Source organism: Trichechus manatus, unplaced genomic scaffold (assembly GCF_000243295.1).
Source record: "Trichechus manatus latirostris isolate Lorelei unplaced genomic scaffold, TriManLat1.0 scaffold00030, whole genome shotgun sequence".
In the NCBI taxonomy this organism is placed as follows: domain Eukaryota; kingdom Metazoa; phylum Chordata; class Mammalia; order Sirenia; family Trichechidae; genus Trichechus; species Trichechus manatus.
This window is the reverse complement of record NW_004443966.1, coordinates 482,278-504,542: the sequence shown is the minus strand read 5'-3', so window position 1 is coordinate 504,542 and position 22,265 is coordinate 482,278. Positions and strand designations below refer to the sequence as shown.

Here is a 22,265-nt window from a genome sequence, read left to right as displayed (position 1 = left end):
ACAACTCCTCTGGTCTTCAGTCTTTAGTGTCCAATGCGTCAAATCTATTCTTGAGGTGGTCTCAAAATTCAGGTGGGATAAGCTCAAGGTCATACTTTGGCTTTCCTGGAAAGAACTGAAGAAAAAATTCAAGCCTCAAGTTGCAATATGGAAGGATTCTACGGAGAAAATATTAACCAATGCAGGAAGCATTAAAAGAAGATGGAAGGAATACACAGAGTCACTGTACCAAAAAGAATTGGGTGACATTCAATCACTTCAGGAGGTAGCATATGATTAGGAACCGATGGTACTGAAGGAAGAAGTCCAAGCTGCATTGAAGGCATTGGCAAAAAACAAGGTTCCAGGAATTGATGGAATACCAATTGATATGTGTCAACAAATGGATGCAGCACTGGAAGTGCTCACTCTTCTACGCCAAGAAATTTGGAAGACAGCTACCTGGCCAACTGACTGGAAGAAATCCATATTTATGCCTATTCCCAAGAAAGGTGATCCAACCGAATGTGGAAATTATCTAACAATATCATTAATATCATACACAAGTAAAATTTTGCTGAAGATCATTCAAAAGTGGCTGCAGCAGTATATCAGCAGGGAAATGCCAGAAATTCAAGCCGTATTCAGAAGAGGATGTGGAACGAGGGATATCATAGCTGATGTCAGATGGATCCTGGCTGAAAGCAGAGAAAACCAGAAAAATGTCTACCTGTGTTTTGTTGACTATGCTAAGGCATTAGACTGAGTGGATCATAACAAATTATGGATAAAATTGCTAACAATGGGAATTCCAGAACACTTAATTGTGCTCATGAGGAACCTGTACGCACATCAAGAGGCAGTCATTCAAAGAGAACAAGGGGATACTCCATGGTTTAAAGTCAGGAAAGGCGTGCGTCAGGGTTGTATCCTTTCACCATACTTATTCAATCTGTATGCTGAACAAATAATCTGAGAAGCTGGACTATAAGAAGAAGAATAGGGCATCAGGATTGGAGGAAGACTCATTAACAACCTGAGATATGCAGATGACACAACCTTCCTTGTTGAAAGTGAAGAGGACTTGAAGCACTTACTGATGAAGATCGAAGACCACGGCCTTCAGTATGAATTACACCTCAACATAAAGAAAACAAAAAATCCTCACAACTGGACCAATAAGCAACATCATGATAAACGGAGAGAAGATTGAAGTTGTCAAGGATCTCATTTTACTTGGATCCACAATCAACACCCATGGAAGCAGCAGTCAAGAAATCAAAAGACTCATTGCACTGGGCTAATTGGCTGCAAAATACCTATTTAAAGAGTTGAATAGCAAAGATGTCACCTTGAAGACTAAAGTGCGCCTGACCCAAGCCATGGTGTTTTTGATCGCCTCATATGCATGCAAAAGTTGGATGATGACTAAGGAAGACCAAAGAAGAATTGATGCCTTTGAATTACGGTGTTGGTGAAGAATATTGAATACACCATAGACTGCCAAAAGAAAGAACAAATCTGTCTTGGAAGAAGTACAACCAGAATGCTCCTTGGAAGCAAGGATGGTGAGACTGCATCTCACATACTTTGGGCATCTTATCAGGAGGGACCAGTCCTTGGAGAAGGACATCATGCTAGCTAAAGTAGAGGGCCAGCAAAAAAGAGGAAGACCCTCAACAAAATGGATTGACACAGTGGTTGCAAAAATGGGCTCAAGCATAATTAAGGTTGTGAGGATGGCGCAGGACTGGGCAGTGTTTCGTTCTGTTGTACATAGGGTTGCTATGAGTCGGAACCAACTAGATGACACCTAACAAAACAACAAGAACAACTCCTGTAGTCACGTCTTGGACTTGAAACTCTTTCCCTTTGAAATCTTAAATGAAATATGATATTCCTTTCACAGTCCTCTTTTTCTTTCTCCATATTTTTCTTTCTAAATTATGCTTCTCATGGTTCCATGTCTTTCCCTGTCAAATCTAGATCCCATGGTATATCATTTCAACTTCTCTATTGACAACGTCATCTATTTACTAATTCCCTCATTCTTCTATCGCCTCGTTTCTGCAAAACTGTAGCCTAGAGTTAATCCAACCATCTACCATATCTGTTACTACAGCAGCATCAGAATGCTGAGAAACTGAGAAAATCTCACAACTACATGAATTGCTACTACAAAAAATTTATGGTGTTCAACATCAAATGAGCCTTAAGTCTTACCAGGAATTTATCTTAGGTGGCCCTGGAACATTCTCTCTTTCTATTCCCTTCAGGGCAGAGTAGAACGGTTCTATAGGGTTTCCAAGGCTGTAATCTTTATGGAAGCAGACTGTCACATCTTTCTCCTATGGAGCAGCTGGTCGGTTCGAAGTGCCAACCTTTCAGTTAGCAGCCAAGCACTTAACTATCGTATCACCAGGGCTCCTATTCCCTTCAGGAGCTTATCCAAACCTTTACCAGCTTCCTTCAATTTGTGAACTGATGCATGGCCTCTGTCACGCAGGTGATCATTCATCTTACCACATAGAGACGATAAAGAAAATAGGGTATGAATCTTCCAACTGTCTACTTCTATAAAAAGCTTAATGTTCTCTGCAAGGACTTTGAAGCTATTTCCTCATGTTTCAGAATAGATCTTGCCTTTTCACATTTATTACAAAGGATGTTGTTATTTTTAAGTGCCGTTGAGTTGGTTCTGACTCATAGTGACCGTATGTACGACAGAAAGAAACAGTGCCTGGTCCTGCGTCATCCTCATAATTGTTGCTATGTTTGAGTCCATTGTTGCAGCCACTGTGTCAATCCATTTCTTTGAGCGTATTCCTCTTTTTCGATGACCCTCTACTTTACCTAGCATAATGTCCTTCTTCAGGGATTGGTCCCTCCTGATAACATGTCCAAAGTACTTGAGATGAGGTCTCGCCATCCTTGCTTCTAGGAGCATTCTGGCTATACTTCTTCTGAGACAGATGTACTTGTTCTTCTGGCAGTATTGTATATTCAGTATTCTTTGCCAACAGCATTTGAATTAATGCATCAGTTCTTCTGTGGTCTAACCCCCATCTTTCTGTCCTCTTGACTGCAGTTCCTTTTTTCTCCTCTGTGATATTACTTCTTGTGTGCCGTCAAGTCGATTCTGACTCATACAGACCCTATAGGACAGAGTAGAACTGCCCCATAGGGTTTCAAAGAAGTAGCTGGAGAATTCGTACTGCTGGTGAGCAACCTGAGCTCTTAACCACTCCGTCACCAGTGTTCTGGGATGTTACTGCATCACTTATTCTCCATTTCCTGAACTTGCAACCTCATTGTTGAAGGTGGCTCCTTGTCCTAATAATCTATAAATATGTTTGACTCTCTTACTAAATTAAAAAAAAAAAAAATTCCTACCTAACCAAGGAGTAAAAAAAAAAAAATTTTTTTTACTTGACCAAACCGTCTCAACTCTTCCCCAGTCTTTTTTCCTTCTCAGTTAAGTTCCTTGAATGAGTAGTCTCTATTTCCTCATCTCCTTTCATTCTGTTTTTTGTTTACATGTTCTTATTATAAAATCAATACAAATTCAGTATAGAAATTTTCATAAATTTAGCATAAAGATAAATACAAAACAACACTAAAAAAAAAAAAAAAGCTATAATTCTACCAGGTGATTTCATTATTAGAATTTTAGGGCATTTCCTCTCAGTCTTACTTCTAAACCAGTTTATATGGTGGTGTGCATGTATGTGTGTGTGTGTATGTTCAATGTTGAAATCAGATTATATATAAAGTGTTTTGTATCATACTTTTTTGTTTTGTTTTTATTTTTCATTGTGCTTTAAGTGAAAGTTTATAGCTCATGTTCGTTTCTCATACATAATTTATAATTTATACACACATAATTTATACACACATCGTTATGTGACCCTAGTTGCTCTCTCTATAATATGACAGCACACTCTTCTTTTCCACCCCAGATTTCTTAGTCCATTCAGTCAGCTCCTGTCCCTTTCTGCCTTCTCATCCCACCTCCAAACAGGAGCTGCCCATTTAGTCTCATGAATCTACTTGAAATAAGAAACACACTCTTCATGAGTATCATTTTAAGTCTTATAGTCTAATCTTTGTCTGAAGAGTTGGCTTCAGGAATGATTTTAGTTCTAGGTTAACAGAGAGTCTGGGGGCCGTGTCTTCTGGGGTTCCTCCGGTCTCAGTCAGACCATTAAGTCTGGTGTTTTTACTAGAATTTGAGTTCTGTACCCCACTTTTCTTCCCCTCCATCAGGGACTCTCTGCTGTGTTCCCTGTCAGGGTGGTCATTGGTGGTAGCTGGGCACCATCCAGTTCTTTTGGTCTCAGGCTGATGGAGTCTCTGGTTTATGTGGCCCTTTCTGTCTCTTGTGCTAATATTTTCCTTTTGTCTTAGGAGTTCTTCATTCTCCTTTGCTGTAGGTGGGTTGGGACGAATTGATGCATCTTAGATGGCTGCTTACTAGCTTTTAAGATCCCAGATGCCACTTACCAAAGTGGGATGCAGAACATTTTGTTAACAAATTTTATTATGCCAATTGACCTAGATGTCCCCTGAAACCATGGTACCCAGACCCCTGCCCCTGCTACTCTGTGCTTTGAAGTGTCTGGTTGTATTCAGAAAACTCCTTAGCTTTTGGTTTAGTGCAGTGGTACTGACTTCCCCTGTATTGTGTGTTATCCTTCCCTTCACCTAAGATAATTCTTGTCTACTCTCTAGTTAGTAAATATCCCTCTCGCTCCCTCCCCACCCTCAAAACCATCAAATAATTTTTTTTTCTGCGTTTAAACCTCTTCTTGAGTTCTTATAATAGTGGTCTCATACAATATTGTACTTTTGAGACTAATTTCACTCAGCATAATGCTTTCCAGATTCATCCATGTTATGAGATAATTCTTGGATTCATCATTGTTCTTTATCATTGCGTAGTATTCCATTGTGTGAATATACCATAATTTGTTTAACCATTCGTCCGCTGATGGGCACCTAGGTTGTTTCCATCTTTTTGCCATCAAGAAGAGTGCTGCAATGAACATGGATGTGCATATATCTATTCGTGTGATGGCTCTTATTTCTCTAGGATATATTCCAAGGAGCAAGATTGCTGGATCATATGGTACTTCTATTTCTAGCTTTTTAAGGAAACACCAAATCGATTTCCAAAGTGGTTGTACCATTTTACATTCCCACCTGCAGTGTATAACTGTTCCAGTCTCTCCACAACCTCTCCAACATTTATTATTATTTATTAGGGATACTTTTACTTCTTATCAATTTGGATGCCCTTTATTTCTTTTTCTAGCCTAATTGCTCTGGCTAGGACCTCCAGCATAACATTGAATAAGAGTGGTGATAAAGGGCATCTTTGTCTGTTCCTGTTCTCAAGGGCAGTGCTTTCAAATTCTTTCCATTTAGGATGATGTTGGCTGTTGGCTTTGTATAAATGCCCTTTATTATGTTGAGGAGTTTTCCTTCTATTCCTATTTTGCTGACAGTTGTTATCATGAATGGATGTTGAACTTTGTCAAATGCCTTTTCTGCATTGATTGATACGATCATGTGGTTCTTTCGTTTTATTTATGTGATGGATTACATTGACTGTTTTTCTCCTGTTGGACCATCCCTGCATACCTGGTATGAATCTCCCTTGGTCATGGTGAATTATTTTTTTGATATGTTGTTGAATTCTATTGGTTAGAATTTTGAAGAGGATTTTTGCATCTATGTTCATGAGGGATATTGGTCTGTAATTTTCTTTTTTTGTGATGTCTTTACCTGGTTTTGGTATTAGGGTTATGCTGGCTTCATAGAATGAGTTTGGGAGTATTCCACCCTTTTCTGTGCTCTGAAATACCATTAGCAGTAGTGGTGTTTACTCTTCTTGGAAAGTTTGGTAGAATTCTCCAGTGAAGCCGTTAGAGCTAGGGCTTTTTTCGTTGGGAGTTTTTAAATTACCTTTTCAATCTCTTCTTTTGTTATGGATTTACTTAGTTGTTCTACCTCTGTTTGTGTTCATTTAGGTAGGTAGTGTGTTTCTAGAAATTTGTCCATTTCCTCTAGGTTTTCAAATTTGTCAGACTACAATTTTTCATAGTATTCTGTTATGATTCTTTTAATTTCAGTTGGGTCTGTTGTGGTATCACCCATTCCATTTCTTATTCGGGTTATTTGCCTCCTCTCCTGTTTTTCTTTTGTCAGTTTGGCTAGTGGTTTATTAACTTTGTTGATCTTTTCAGAGAACCAGCTTTTGGCCTTGTTAACTCTTTCAATTGTTTTTCTATTCTCTATTTCATTTAATTCTGCTCTAATTCTTATTATTTCCTTTCTTCTGGTGCCTGAGGGCTTCTTTTGCTGCTCTGTTTCTATTTGTTTTAGTTGTAGGGTTTATGTGTTGATTTGGCCCTTTCTTCTTTTTGGATGTGTGCATTTATTGCTATAAACTGACCTCTAAGCACTGTTTTTGCTGTGTCCCAAAGATTCTGGTAGAATGTGTTTTCATTCTCATTTGATTCTGTGAATTTTTTATTCCATCCTTAATTTCTTCTATAACCCAGTAGTTTTTGAGCAAAGTGTTGTTCAGTTTCCATGTGTTTGATATTTTTTCCTTGCTTTTCCTGTCATTGATTTCTACTTTAATGGCTTTATGGTCAGAAAAGATGCTTTGTAATATTTCGATGCTTTGGATTCTGTTAAGGCTTGCTATATGTGTCATACTTTTTTATTTAAAAATCATTATGGACATTGTTAAATGACATGAATCGCTCTCTAAAACTTGACTTTTAATGATTTCATTATATTTTAGTGAATGAATGGGCTCTAGTTTAAATAACTATTCACCTATCTCATTCACTGAACAATTCCACAAAATCAGGCTTCAACCTCAACTGCTCTGCTGTACAATCAACTCTTAATTGCCAAATACAGTTCACTTCTTTTACCATCTTACCTGAACTTTTTGCAACAGCTAACAATGTTATATACTCCTTTTGCTTAAAATTGTTTTCTCTTGCTTTTCATAATATCCACATTTTTTATTCTTGTTTTTATCCTATTTCTCTAAGCATTTTTCCTCAACAAATTTTGTGTTCCTCTCCTCTTTACTCCCAAGGGTTCTGTTCTTGATAATCAACTTTCACTTGATTCTTGAGCATTTTTCAATCACAGCAAGACTTCCAATAACATTTGTACACAAAAATTCAGAATTTTGGTAAAACTATTTTTTTCTCTTAAAGAGTTGTTTGTTTTACAATTCTTATAGGTAAGAAAGCTTTTTCCATTGGTTTATTTTGGGTGACTAAAATTTCTGGGTTACAGCTTTCAGAAGGATAAAGATGGGCCAAAATAATGGTGTTCCTGGGTTGCAAGCGACAGTATCAGCTTCAGTATCCAGGTGAATAAAAGCTTGGGGCCCCAAAGTGAAAGTAGGAGACATTATACATAGAAATATTTGACTCAGCATATAGCAATATTTTCATAGGTAGAGAACAGTATAGTCAAATCACACAGCAAATCACTAATTTATCAAGCTGTACTTGAAAGAAATACTTCTTTTTTTAACCCAGCTCTGTAATAAGTTGACTGATCTACAAAACGAAATTTGTTTTAACCATGTTGCCACTGAAACACTGAATTGTACTCAAATTAATGTGGCTTCTCTTCTTTGGGTCAGCGTGAAGTAAAGGAGCATGTTATCTAATTTTCCTCCAAGTAGCTTTCATGGTGGATAGTAATCATATACGCCCATCTTTCTCAGAGGCAGAAAGGCTCAGTGCTCCACAAGGTTGGTTTATTCTTTACAGTGTACCCAGGCAGAACATTAGAAGCAAAATAGTGTCATAACACAGAATGCTTTATGTTACAGGTAAAATCCCAAGACAATGGCTAGTGTTATCAAGATGAGGTTTTTATAACAAAACTGTTCTATGATCTGGTATTTGGTCATAATAGTATTTTGTTGAGCTGGCTAGGGAGAATTCTTTGCCCCAGCTCTTACAAGAGTCAATCTGTTTAACAAAAGTAGCTGATGGTGTACTGTTAATACTCTAGGTAGGGCAGGAGAGACTAAATCCTCAGACCTTGTATTTGTAGAGCACTTTCAACTTTTACAAATTGGCTTCCTATCTGTGATCTCATTTGATCTTCATCTTAAATGTGAGAGATATGTTAGAGTAAGAATTATTATTCTCATTTGGCATACTGAGAAACTGAGGCTTGAATGACTGAACGGAGTTGCCTACTAACAGCTAAATTTTAATAGGAGATTAAGGAGCCAATATGACACTATAGACAGAAGCAGCATGCCACCCCTACGCAGCAAAGACATGAAAAACTAAGTAAAACAGATACAAACATCAATCCAGGAAGCCCTATGCATCAAATGAAGGTATAAAGAGCTAGTTCAAGCACTGAATGGAAGAAGAAACTGACAGAGAACAGAGAAAGAGGAGAGCTACAGAGTGGAGATCCCCTGCCAGCTAACGCAGAACAGCTTTGCCATCTTGGAGTACAGCTAGCAATAAGTAATCTGGAAAGGCAATTTCATGGAGCTCCCCACAGGACACAGAGCACCCAGTAACCAGAGAAACATGCTTTCCCACCCCTCACACTTCTGCCCTGTATGCTGTCTCTGCCACTTTCCAACAGGCCACGGCTGCTCAGCCAGAGAGACACTGGCTCACTGCCACCCCACGTCTGCCCTGCCCCTACCAGCTGGCTGCCTCGGCACTTTCTTCCTCTTTCCCCTTTTCCCTTTTCCTTCTCCCTCCAATCTAACCCTCTGCACTGCCACTGTTCCTTCCTGATGGGCCATGCTGCACCACTTCGCTGGAGAGGCACTGGCTTGCCACCACCTCAGGTCCAACCTGTCCCCACCAGGCAGCTCCTGCAGAGCCACTTTTTTTTCTTTCTCTCTATCCTTTCCTTCCTTTTCTTTCTCCCGCCAACCTAGCCCTGTGTGCCACCTTCACTCCTTCTCAATGGGCCGTGCAGCACCACTCGGCTAGAGAGCCACTGGTACATGGCCTCCCCGGGTGCACCCCACCCCCACCCGCTGGCTTCCGCCGTGCCATTTTTTTTGTTGTTGTTGTTGCTTTGGTTTCTTTTCTTTCTCCCTTCCACTTAGCTCCACACATCACATTCCTGCCCCCACTGGCTTGCTCCTGCCAAGCAATTTTCCTTTCTCTCTTTCCCCTTTCTTCCTTTTCTTTCTCCCTCCCACCTAGCCCCATGCAATGCCTCTCCTCCTTCCTGACAGGCTATGCTGTGCCACTCATTGAGAGATACGCTGCCTCAGCAATGCCCCCAGTCAGCCCACACCCCACCAGCTAGCTACCTCGGCACCATTGTTTAAAATCTCTCTCTTTCCCTTTCTTCCTCTCCTCTCTCTCCCACCTAGCCGTATACACTGCTCCTGCCCCTTCCCGACAAGACACACTGTGCTGCCTGACCAGAGAGACACCAGCTTGCTGCCACTCTGGTTGTGCTCACCCCCAATGGCCAGTTCCCTTAGCGTCATATATATATTATTTTATTTTTCTTCTCTCTCTTTCCCTTCCTTCCTTCCTTTCTCAAACCCACCTAGCTCCACATGCTGCCTCTGCCCTTTCTTGACAGGTGGTGCCTCACCACTCAGCTAGAGAGCCACAAGCACACAGCCTCCCTGGGACTGCCCCACCCCCACCCGATGATTCCTGCCACATCACCCTTTTTTTTCCTTTCTTTTTGGTTTCCCTTTCTTGCTTTTACTTCTTCCTCCCACCTAGCCCCATATACTACCTCCACCCCATCCTACTGGGCCACATCTCAGTGCCTTGGCTAGAGAGCCACCGGACCACAGTCACCTCGGGTCCACCCTGCCCCCACCCAGTGGCTCCCACTGTGCCACCATTTTTTATTTTTATTTTTGCTTTTGTTGCTCTCTTCTTTCTTTTCTGTCTTCCTCCCAACTAGCTCACACCTAGCTCTGTACATCACATCCCCTGCCTTCCAACCAGCCCTTGGTTCCTCCCCACCCCAACTTGCAGGCCTCCACCACACAGCATTTTATTTTATCATTTTTTTCTTTTCTCTGTCTTCCTTTTCCTTCTCCCTTGGACCTAGCCCTGTATGCAATTTCCCCCTCACCACCAGAACCCACCATGCCATTGCAGCTGGAGGACCACCAGCCCGCCACTGCCTCAGGTCTACCCCTCTCCCACCAAGACACCACTTATTTTTTTCCTTTTACTTTCTTTCCTTTCCACCTCCCACCTAGCCTCCTGCGCCACCTCCCCCCTTTCCCTCTAGCCCCCAAGTCAGCTCAGCCCCCAACTGCCAGCTATTTTTTTAAATCTTTCTCTTTTCTTTTCTTTCTCCTGTCACCCCACCTAGCCCCATACACCACCTCAACTTTCCCACCAGCCCCCGACCTGCTGCCACAGCTACAGCTCAAAACAGCCTCCACACTGGGCCTATACTGCCCCCTCCTCCTTTCACTTGACCAGCTGCTGAATGGTGAGAAGCGAGCCCACACCACTCCCCATCTGACACCCCTACCTATGTGACGAGGGGGTGGGAAAGCTTCCACACTGCTGGAAAAACATCAGGAGACAGACAGCGCCTGACCAGTCCACCCCTCAGCCACCTCACCAAACGAGTGTCCAGTGAAGCAGGCTTGCCCTGCCTGTCTGCCCATCCAGACAAGATGGTGAGAACTCGCGTGCCCACAGACGAGCAAGCAGCAAAACATGCCTGGCCTACCTGCCCTGACATATCAAAACAAAACAAAAAAGCAGGACAAAACAAATGAACATACAATCAATAAAGAAAGAAAATAATACCATAATGTCCCAGAGACAGCAGACAATATCAAAACGTAAAAAAGCAGGACAAAATGGCTCCAGTAAATGACCAAAATAAAGATTCAGATGACCTTCCGCTAGAAGAAAAGACAGTGGAGCTCCAAGATATGGAATTCAAAAGACTAATATTTAGTCTTTCCATGAGATAAGGAAAGAGATTAAGGAAAACACAGTCAAAACCAATGATAACATACTCAAAATCAAGGAAAACAGACAAAGCAATAGAAGAATTCAGGTAAATAATACAAGAACAAAACATCAAAACAAGTAAATCATTAGAAATCATACAAAAACAGCAATTAGAAGTCCAAAAGATAAACAAAATTTCAGAAATGGACAACTCAATAGAAAGTTTTAAGAGCAGATTTGAAACAATGGAAAACAGAATAAGTGAGATTGAAGACAAATCCATGGATGCCACATTGTTTGAGGAAAAATCAGAGAAAAGAATGAAGAAAAATGAAGAAATCCTAAGAATTATGTGGGACACAATCAAGAGCAAATATTTGCACATGATCGGAGTTCCAGAATAGGAGAAGAAAATGGAAAACAAAGAGAAGATTGTTAAAGATTTGCTGGCAGAATACTTCCGAAATATTATGAAAGATAAAAAGCTGACCATCCAAGAAGCTCAACGAAGCCCATATAGAATAAATCCTAAAAGAAAGTTGACAAGACACATCATAATCATACTTGTCAAAACTAAAGACAAAAAAAGAATCCCGAGAGCCACTTTAGGAAAATGAAAAGTCACTTACAAAGTGGGAACAATAAGGCTAAGCTCTGATTACTCAGCATAAACTATACAAGAAGGGGGACGACACATATAAAAGCTTGAAAGAAAAAAACCGTCAACCAAGAATACTATACCCTGTAAAACTTTCTCTCAAATTATGATGGTGAAATTAGGACATTTCCAAATAAACAGAAATTAAGGGGATCCACAAAAAGTAAACCAAACTAACAAGAATTATTAAAGGGAGTCCTTCGATTAGAGAACCAGCAACATCAGACAACAACCAATGTCTAAGACACAGGACAGTATCAGCCAGAAACTAACCTAGATAAAGAACTCTCAACAATAAAACAAAGCTAAGCAACTTAAAACAGAGGACCTACAGACTGGGAAAAAATTTTTGGCTGTGACACATCCGACAAGGGTCTAATCTCTAAATTCTATAAGATACTGCAACATCTCAACAACAAAAAACAAATAATCCAACGAAAAAAATAGGCAAAGGATATAAATAGACACTTCACCATAGAACACATTCAGGTGGCTAACAGAAGGACAAATACGGTATGAGACTACGATTATAAAAACTCAAGAAAAGGTTTACACAAAGAAAAAAACAATCTTTGAGGGTTACCAGGGAGAGAAGGGTTGGGGAGGGGAAATCATTAACTAGATAAGTGTTAACTTTGGTGAAGGGAAAGACGGTGCACAATACAGGGGAAGTTAGCACAATTTGACCAAGGCAAAGTCATAGAAGCCTTATAGACACATTCAAACACCTTGAAGGACTGAGTTATTGGGGCTGAGGGCTGGGGACCATAGTCGCAGGGGTCATCTAGGTCAATTGGCATAACAAAGTTCATAAAGAAAATGTTCTACATCCAAACTGTTGAGTAGCGTCTGGGGTCTTAAAAACTTGTGACCAGCCATCTAAGATACATCTACTGGTTCCATCCTGTCCAGAGCAAAGGAGAAAGAAGAAAACCAAAGACACAAGAGAAATATTAGTCCAAAGGACTAATGGACCACAAGTACCACAGCCTCCACCAGCCTGAGCCCAGAAGAACTACACAGTGCCTGGTCACTGGTCACTGACCGCTCTGACAGAAATCACAATATAGGGTCCCAGACAGAACGGGAGAAAAATGTAGAATAAAACTCAAATTCACAAAGAAAAAGATCAGACTTACTGGTCTGACAGAGACTGGAAGAAACCCCAAGACTATGGCCCCCAGACACCCTTTTAACTCAGAACTGAAGACACTCCTGAAGTTTACCCTTCAGCCAAAGATTAGGCAGGTCTATAAAACAATCAGCATCACATGTGAGGAACATGCTCCTTAGTTCAATCATGCATAGAAGACCAAAAGGGCAACACCTGCCCAAAAGCAGTGACGAGAAGATAGGAAGGGATGGGAAAAATGGATGTATGGAAATGAGGAACTGGAGTGTCGAAGGGGAGAGTGTTGAAACATCACGAAGATTGCAACCAATATCACAAAACAATTTGTGCATGAATAGTTGAATGAGAAACTAATTTTCTCTGTAAAGTTTCATCTAAAGCACAATAAAAAATAAGAAAAAAAAAATGCATTAAGCCAGAGCTGATACTTTTATAAATTAAAAATAAATTTGAATATGAACTTAAACCCCATGACTCCCAACTCTAAGAATGTTTTCTTCTACTGGGTGTTACTTTTTGCCTTTGATTCATTCCAACTCACCTCACTCAGCTAATACGACGTGTTCTCACTCTTTAGATGAAAAGAACAGGAAAAGACTAAACAACAGTGGGACTTCTTTTTCTACTGAGTTTGTACCCCTTTATTTGCTAATTTACTATATAGATGAGTCTCAGTTGTTTTTACTCTATATACATACACAAAAATTGGATTTCTAACAACATATTCCACAATCAACATCTATTCAGTCAACCAATTTGGAAATGCAGTGGGAAAAATAACTATGCTGTCATGGGAATCATTTTTCTACACTGTATCTACCTTCCTCTGTGAAAAAAAATTAAAATAAAAATACCTGTCTCAGGCTATTGAGAAGCACTACTGCCCACCCAGTGGCCCTGGTCAGAAATCTAGGAATCTTTCTAGGCACCTTCCTCTTCCCTCGCCTTACAGATTCCCAGTCACCAAGTGCTCTTGATGCTGTTGATTCTATAACTGAAATAGCTCGAATAGCTCAGGAATCCTTTCTTCCTTGTCCAACTCCAGTGACCCTGTCTTAGTTTAGCTCCTCGTCACTTTGCAGAAATAATTCTTAATTTAGATCCTTATTTCCAGTCTTGCTGATTTCAATTTGATTACAGTTGTAAAGATGGGGTTCCAGTGATAGGCAGAATGGATAAGCTATTGGGTACAAGGGATAATTTCTTGAAACTCCTTAGGACTCCCATCTTTTTCTAAAATTCTACTTTTCAAAGTATTCTTGATCCATTTGATTACTTCAGGGAGACAGCCTCATTTAGGTACAGACAGTTCTCTTAGGCTCTTTACATTCCTATTATTTTTTACTTAGAGGATGTGCCGTTATCCACCAGTATGAGAAGGAGTCAATAGGAAGGGCAAATGGAGCCTAACAGGCTTCAGAGAAGGCTGCCAAGCTCACATTTACCAGGGAACAGTACCTGACTTAATGATTCCCAAATTTATATACATGAATATATATATATATTTAATTCTAATACCCTCTCATAAAATCTATGCCCCCTCTCCCCCCTCCCTCATTGAAAAAGGTGATTCTAGATATGGAAATTTAATTTAATGAAGGTTCCTATTGACTGTCAAATAATGTTATTTCACTAAAAATGTTTCAGATGAGCTTTAGCCCATTGTACTAGGAGCTAGTCCCTATCATACCCCTTCTGCAATAAGATTTCAAGAATATCTTAAATCCAAAGCCCTTTGAAACTCAGCTCACATTCAGAAAAAAAGTTGCCATTGAGTCGATTCTGACTCATAATGACCCTATAGGACAGAGTAAAATGGCCCCATAGGGTTTCCAGGAATGGCTGGTGGATTCAAACTGCCAGCCTTTTGATTAGCAGCCATAGATCTTAACCATTGCACCACCATAGCTCCATTAGCTACTAAGAATTTTAATGTTCAAAAGATAGTACTTACACCAAAATTGGTAGCAGCAAATCGATCTGAGGCAGAAACCTGTACATTTGTTGAAACTGTTGTATGAGCATAGAAAGCGTTTATATTAGCCAGCAAGGTGCTCATAACTGCAGGGACACCAGGGCACATGTATTTAGATGACAGACATGAGAAGTGCCTGTAAGACAAAAACATTAAGAACTCTTAGAACAGAAACTAATTCATATAACAGCATATCCTCCAATGTCAGCAATCAAATAATTTCCCAACCACATCTATGAAAAAAGAAGGGAAACCTCCCACAATCTCTAACTGAAAGAGAAAGCAACTTCAGCATTTTGAAAAGTTCTTATTCACAAATGTGAAGTGGTTTAATTAGAGTGTGATTTGCCACAAGGATGTGTGCATAATTCCTCTCAATGCAACAGTGTTGTGAGCACACACCAAAAATGCAATTTTCAGTGGAATTTAGCACTGTTAGAAGCAATAACAGAGGTCTCCCTCTTGCGCCAACATTATTTCCACTTATTTCAATTCCTGAACTGCCATTTTCCAACCAGAATGATGTTCTTGCACACTCATATTCCTCTTGCATTCATTAAATAGCGAGAGGCCCTCCTCTCATTACACACTGATCTAACAAGTCAACCTAATGATCTGACTTGAGTTCAGTTTATGTGTGTTATTCAGAAAGGAATATCTTACACAGTAGTTCTGTTTTATAAGTGCTTTGTTATAATAGGATTTAATAAGAAAAAAAGATGAATAGTGAGGACTGATTGAGTTATGCTAGCTCTATGCTTAAAGACATTTCTTTTAAACCTTGAAAAATAAGTATCATTTACAGCCATCAGGTGCATCAAATATTCAATTCTGTTACTTCACGCAAGGAAACCTGTTTCATTTGAACTATAACAAAACACTTGAAAATCGAAAGCGAAACTTATGATAGAAGTGAAAAGACAAAATATGGATGGAGAAAGGAAATTTCCAGTATCTAATCTGGTCATTTTTGCATTCATCTTTCAGAAATTTATTCCCTACCTCAGCATCTCTGAATTTTATATTATTGAATTCAAAGAGAATGCACATACGCAAATAATGGACCTGAGTGGCACCCCCAAAATAAATGGATAGTGATCCTGATAATTGTGGCATCTCTTAGATCTTCCCAGGTCACTCACCTAGCTTGTCACAGCACTAGCTAATGAAGGTATATTAAAGTTTTAAACATGGTTTTTTGAGGATCATGAATAATACTTTATGCCATTAGAGTTATATAATTTGAGTAATTTAACCCTAGGATTAGATTATCAATGACCGCTCCTTCTTTAAGGTAAATGATACATATTTTGAATTCATTCTACACTAAACTACTTTTAATAAAATTAATATGTATTGATAATGCCACAAATTATATAAATGTTTTAAAGACAGAAATTTAAATAGAACTGTAGAGCTATGCAATCTCTTTTTTCCCTCAATGATTTACAAGTAACTGTATTTGTTAGATCCTTCCATCAAAAGTGGAATACGCAATGCCTAAATGTAATGGGGTGAAGGATGGCATAAAATGAAAGTATGCATACCTAGGAGGAAGAGAGATACAGGAACATTGTTATGGATTGAATTGTGTCCCCCAAAAATATTAGTCAACTTGGCTAGGTCATGATTCCCAGTATTGTGTGATTGTCTACCATTTTGTCATCTGATGTGATTTTCTCATATGTTGTAAATCCTACCTCTATGATGTTAATGAGGCAGGATTAGAGGCAGTTATGTTAATGATGCAGGACTTAATCTACAAGATTAGGTTTTAAGTCGATCTCTTTTGAGATATAAAGAGAGAAGCAAGCAGAGAGATGAGGGGACCTCGAACCATGAAAAAAGCAGTGCCAGGAACAGAGTACATCCTTTGGACTTGGGGTCCCTGCACTGAAAACTCCTAGACCAGGGGAAAACTGATGAGAAGGACCTTTCCCCAGAGCCGACAGAGAGAAAGCCTGCCCCTGGAGATGGCACCTTGAATTCAGACTTACAGCCTCCTGTATTTTGAGAGAATAAATTTCACTTTGTTAAAGTCATCCACTTGTGGTATTTCTGTTATGACAGCACTAGATAACTAAGACAGAATTTGGTACCAGAAGTAGGGTGCTGCTCTAACAAATACCTAAAATGTGGAAGCTGTTTTGAAGCTGTGAATGGATACAGGCTGGAAGAATTTTAAAGTGCCTGATAGTAAAAACCTAGATTGCCTTGAAGTGACTGTTGGTGGAATTAGGGACATGAAAGACAATTCAGGTGAGGACTCAGAAGGAAGTGAGGAGAGCTGTTACACTGGAGTCAGTGCAGACAGCAGTGAGAAGCAGAAGACAAATGGCAACAGCAGAACTAGGAGACCAGCACAAGACAGCACTGGAGCTGACCAATGGAGTGAGAGAGCCGAGTGCCTTTGTGCAGGAGGCTTACTGGTGGAATGGGGTGCCCCCAGGCAATTATTGATGGAGCTACAGAGCTTTGGATCACTTGACCCAGCAGGGAAGACTTGGGTGGTGAGGCCCAAGTGCAGAGAGGCCAAGGAACCAGGAAGCAGAAGCTTAAGGGACAAGGAACACAAGAAGCAGAGCAGCCTTAGTCTCAAAGGGTAGGGCCACAACCTCTGTAGTCTCAAAGGGTGAAGTCACACTACTCAGATAGACTAGGAGAATGGGGCCTCCCAAATCCAAGGGAGAGGAGTTGCCTTTCCAGTGGGCCTGGAAAGCAAAACCGAAGCCCAGGGCTGAGGGGCCTCCACCCAGAATCCAGAGAGTGTGGCCAACAGCGTTTAGAGGGTAGGGCCATTGCCTAAATGGTCTTGGTGAACAGAGGATTATTTTCAAGCCTTGAGAGCTAATGAAATGTGTTTGGCTAATTTGCTTGGTGCTGGTTATCGCTTCTTTCCCTCCAATTTCTCCCACTTGTAATGGAAATTTATAGCTTGTGCCTGTCCCACCATTGCACTTTGGAAGCAGATAACTTGTATTCTAGATTTCACAGATGAAGAGGAATTTTTGGATTTTGGACTTGGAGTTGATTTAAGAATTTTGACATGATATGATGGCATGAATGTGTTTTATATGTGGCCAGGACATGAATTTGGGGGGCCAAAGGGTGGAATGTCATGGATTGAATTGTACCCCCCTAAAATATTTGTCAAATTGGCTAGGCCATGATTCCCAGTATTGTGTGATTGTCCACCATTTTGTCATCTGATATGATTTTCCTATATGTTGTAAATCCTACCTCTATGTTGTTAATGAGGCAGGATTAGAAGCAGTTATGTTAATGAGGCAGGATCAATCTACAAGATTAGGTTGTGTCTTAAACCAGTCTCGCTTGAGATATAACAGAGAGACGCAAGCATAGAGACAGGGGGATCTCATACCACCAAGAAAGCAGCACTGGGAGCACAGCATGTCCTTAGGACCTGCGGTTCTGTGCTGAAAAGCTCCTAGACCAGGGGAAGATTAATGACAACGACCTTCCCCTAGAGCCAACAGAGAGAGAAAGCCTTCCCCTGGAGCTGGCACCATGAATTTGGACTTCCAGCCTCTTAGATTGTGAGAGAATAAATTTCTCTTTGCTAGAGTCATCCACTTGTGGTATTTCTGTTATGGCAGCACTAGATAACTAAGACAAACATCATAGGCAAATGCCAAATTAAAAGACCTGAGCCTGCATTATGTATTAAAAGAGCTACTGAGGTCATTCAAATCAATAACTCTGTTCTTGGTTTTAAAAAAGGGTTTAGTGCCCTCATGGTGCAGTCATGTTACTCACTCTTCACTTCTTGTGGCTGCCACTCTGGATTTTTGGTGCCTGATAAAGGTGACAGCAATAGCTTAGCAGTTAAAGCATAAATAATGCAGAACATAGGAAACTTGTCCCCACTTAAGGCATACACAGTGTGATTTTTATGAAGTAAAATAAAATGGTTTATTTCTAAAATGATATAATTATTAAACAGTACTGACTACTTATAAGCTATCTGAGGGAAAAGTGAGTGCAATACAGGAAGGTTGGGGTTGTCAAAAAGCACGCTTCTTCTATTTTACACTTTGTATTAGTTTAGCCAATATCTTGATGATGAAAATGCCTTATGAATTCTGTGGCTGTGGGACTGCAAGAAATGTTTCACAACCAAAATGATATGTTTAACAAATAATTTATAAGCTGGAGGCAGAGCCAACATGCACCCTAGACAGATGCACCATGCCGTCCCTCTGCAGCAAAGACCCAAAAAACTAAGTAAAACAGATGCAAACGTCAATCCTGGAACCCTAAACATCAAATGAAAGAATAAAGAACTAGATCAAACACTGAATGAAAGAAGGAAAATAGAGAACAAGGAGAGATACAGAGTGGGGGTCCCCTGCCACCTAACATGGTACAGAGTTGTCATCTTGGAGCACAGCCAACAATGGCCTCAAACAGGGAGCTCAGGAAGGCAACTTCACAGAGCTCTCAACAGGAGTCAGAGAACCCAGTAACCAGAGAAACATGCTTTTCTACCCCTCACCCTTCTGCCCTATATGCCACCTCCACACTTTCCTGATGAGCCACGCCATGCTGCCTTGGCTAGAGAGCCACCAGCCCACCCTGAGCCCAGGTCTGCCCTGCCCCCATTTGCCAGCTCCTGGTACACCATTTTCCCCCCTTTCTTCCTTTTATTTCTTCCTCCCACCTAGCCCTGTACACCGTCTCTACCCCTTCCTGCCAGGCCACGCTGCACCACTGTGGATAGAGAGCAACGACTTGCCACCAACCCAGGCTCCCCCCGGACTGCCAATGCTCACCTCTGCCGTCAGCTCCCACTACACCATTTTTTCCCTTTCTTTTCTTTCTCCCTCCCACCTTGCAGATCATTTTTATTCTTTTTTACTTTTTCCCTTTCTATCTTTTGTTTCTCTCTGCCACCTAGCCCCGCATGCCATTTCTACACCTTCCTAGCGGGCCATGCTGTACCACACTGGCTAGAGAGCCACTGGCCTGCTGCCACTCTGGATATGCCCTGACCTCACTTGCCTGATACTACCATGTCATTTTTTTTCTTCCCTTTCTTTATCCCTCAGACCTAGCCTCGTATGCCACCTCCCACCTTTTCCATCAGGCCATGCCATACCACCACAGCTAGAAAGTCACCAGCTCACTGCTTTCTACCTCCCACCTTACTCCGTATGCTGCCCATCCTTCCTTCTGGCCCTCAACATGCCACCATGGCTTGACTGTCCCTGGCTCCAGCCTGTCACAGCACCGGGTCTGCACCACCCCTCCTCTCCCACCATTTGACCAGCTGCTGAACAGAGGGAAGTGAGCCCATACCACTCCCTGGCAAATACCACCATCTCTCTGGAAGGGGGCTGTGAATGCTCACACACAGCTGGGCCAACATCAGGAGAAAGACAGTGCCTGCCCAGTCCACCCTCAGCCATCTCGCCAAACCAGTGTATAGTGAAGTTGGCTCACCCTACCTGCTGATTCCCTGCCAACCCAGACAAGTTGGGGAGAGCTATCGTGCCCATAGACAAGCAAGCAGCAAAACATGCCTGACCTACCATCCCTGACATATCAAAACAAAACAAAGAAACAGGATGAAACAAATGAACATACAGTCAATAAATAAAGAATATAATACCTGAATGTCTTGGAGACAGCAGACAATATCAAAACATAAAAAATCAGGACAAGATGGCTCCAGCAAGTGATCAAAATAAAGAATCAGGTGACCTTCTGGTAGAAGAACAGGCAGTGGAACTATTTACTATGGAATTCAAAAGACTAATATTTAGGGCTCTCTAAGAGATTAGGAAAGAGACTAAGGTAAACAAAGACAAACCCAAGGAAAAACAGACAAAATCATGGAAAACACAGACAAAGCTAACAAAAACATACCCCAAATCAAGGAAAATACAGAAAAAGCAATAGAAGAGTTCAGGAAAATAATACAAGAATGAAATGTCAAAATAAATAAACAATTAGAAATCATTCAAAAACAGCAACTAGAAATCCAAAAGAAACAACAAAATTTCAGAAATAGAAAACCCAGAAAAAGGTTTAGGAGCAAATATTAAACAATAGAAGACAGAATCAGTGAGTTCAGAGACAAATTCATTGATGTCACTTACTTTGAGGAAAAATCAGAAAAAAAAGAAAAACTAAGAATTATGTGGGACACAATCAAGAGCAAATATTTGTGCATGATTGGAGTTGCAGAACAGGAGGAGAAAATGGAAAACACAGAGAATACTGTTGAAGATTTGATGGCAGAAAACTTCCCAAATATCATGAAAGATGAAAAGCTGACCATCCAAGAAGCTGAAAGAACTCCATAAAAGATAGACTCCAAAAGAAATTCACCAAGACATATCGTAATCACTCTTGCCAAAACCAGAAAGGAATCCTGAGAGCAGCTTGAGGAAAACGAAGAGTCACTTACAAAGCAGAAACAATAAGACTAAGCTCTGATTACTCAGCAGAAAGTATGCAGGCAAGAAGACAATGGGATGACATACATAAAACCTTGAAAGAAAAAAAGAAACTGCCAACCAAGAATAATACATCCTGCAAACCTCTTTCTCAAATATGATGGCAAAATTAGGACATTTCCAAATACACAGAAATTTAGGGAATTCACAAAAACAAAACCAAACATAGAAAAAACATTAAAGGAAATCCTTCGGTTAGATAACCAAAACATCAGACAACAACTGGAGTCTAAAACACAGGACAGCATCAGCCAGATACCAACCTAGGTCAAGAACTCTCAATAATAAAACAAAGCTAAAAGAATTAAAACAGGGAAACAGATGTCAGTCTGTAAATTACAATAACGTCAAAACAATAAAAGGGGGGAATAAACGGTGCAGGTGTAGAACATTCAAATGGAGAGGAAGTTAAGGAGATATCAAATAACAAAAGACTGGTTCAAACTTACGAAGATAACGGTAAATTTCAAGGTAACTACAAAGAAAGTTAACAAACCTACTTATCAAAATAAAAAATAAAGAAAACAAAAAGAATCTGTAAACATAAAATGTATAATAACAAAAAATGCATAATTAAATGGAACTCAGCACAGGAAAGTAGGAGGAACAAAGAAAACATCAGCGCTACAAAAAAAACCACAACAATATGACAGCAATAAATTCATACCTATCAATAATCACACTGAATGTAAATGGCTTAAATGCACCTCTAAAGAGACAGACAGCGGCAGAATGGGTTAAAAAAAATGACCCATCAATATGCTGTCTACAAGAGAAACACCTTAGACAAAGACACAAATATATGAAAAATCAAAGTATGGAAGAAAATATATCAAGCAAACAGTAACCAAAGAAAGCAGAAATGGAAATATTAATCTTAGATAAAATAGACTTTAATGCAAAACCATAAAAGACAAGGAAGAACATTATACAATGATTAAAGGGACAATCTACCAAGAAAACATAACCTTAATAAATATCTACATACCCAACAACAGGGATCCAAAATAGATAAAACAAACTAATGTACTGAAAAGAGAAATAGACAATTCCACAATGA

General features: G+C 40.2%; 1 protein-coding gene across 1 annotated transcript in view; it reads right to left on the bottom strand.

Moving 5' to 3' along the window:
- Positions 1-22,265, bottom strand: part of UNC13C (unc-13 homolog C) — a 660,175-nt gene that overhangs the window by 304,793 nt on the left and 333,117 nt on the right. Inside the window, exon 13 of the mRNA XM_004374773.1 lies at positions 14,703-14,859. Within this exon, the coding sequence (XP_004374830.1) occupies positions 14,703-14,859 (157 nt within the window). The remainder of the gene's footprint in view (positions 1-14,702; positions 14,860-22,265) is intronic.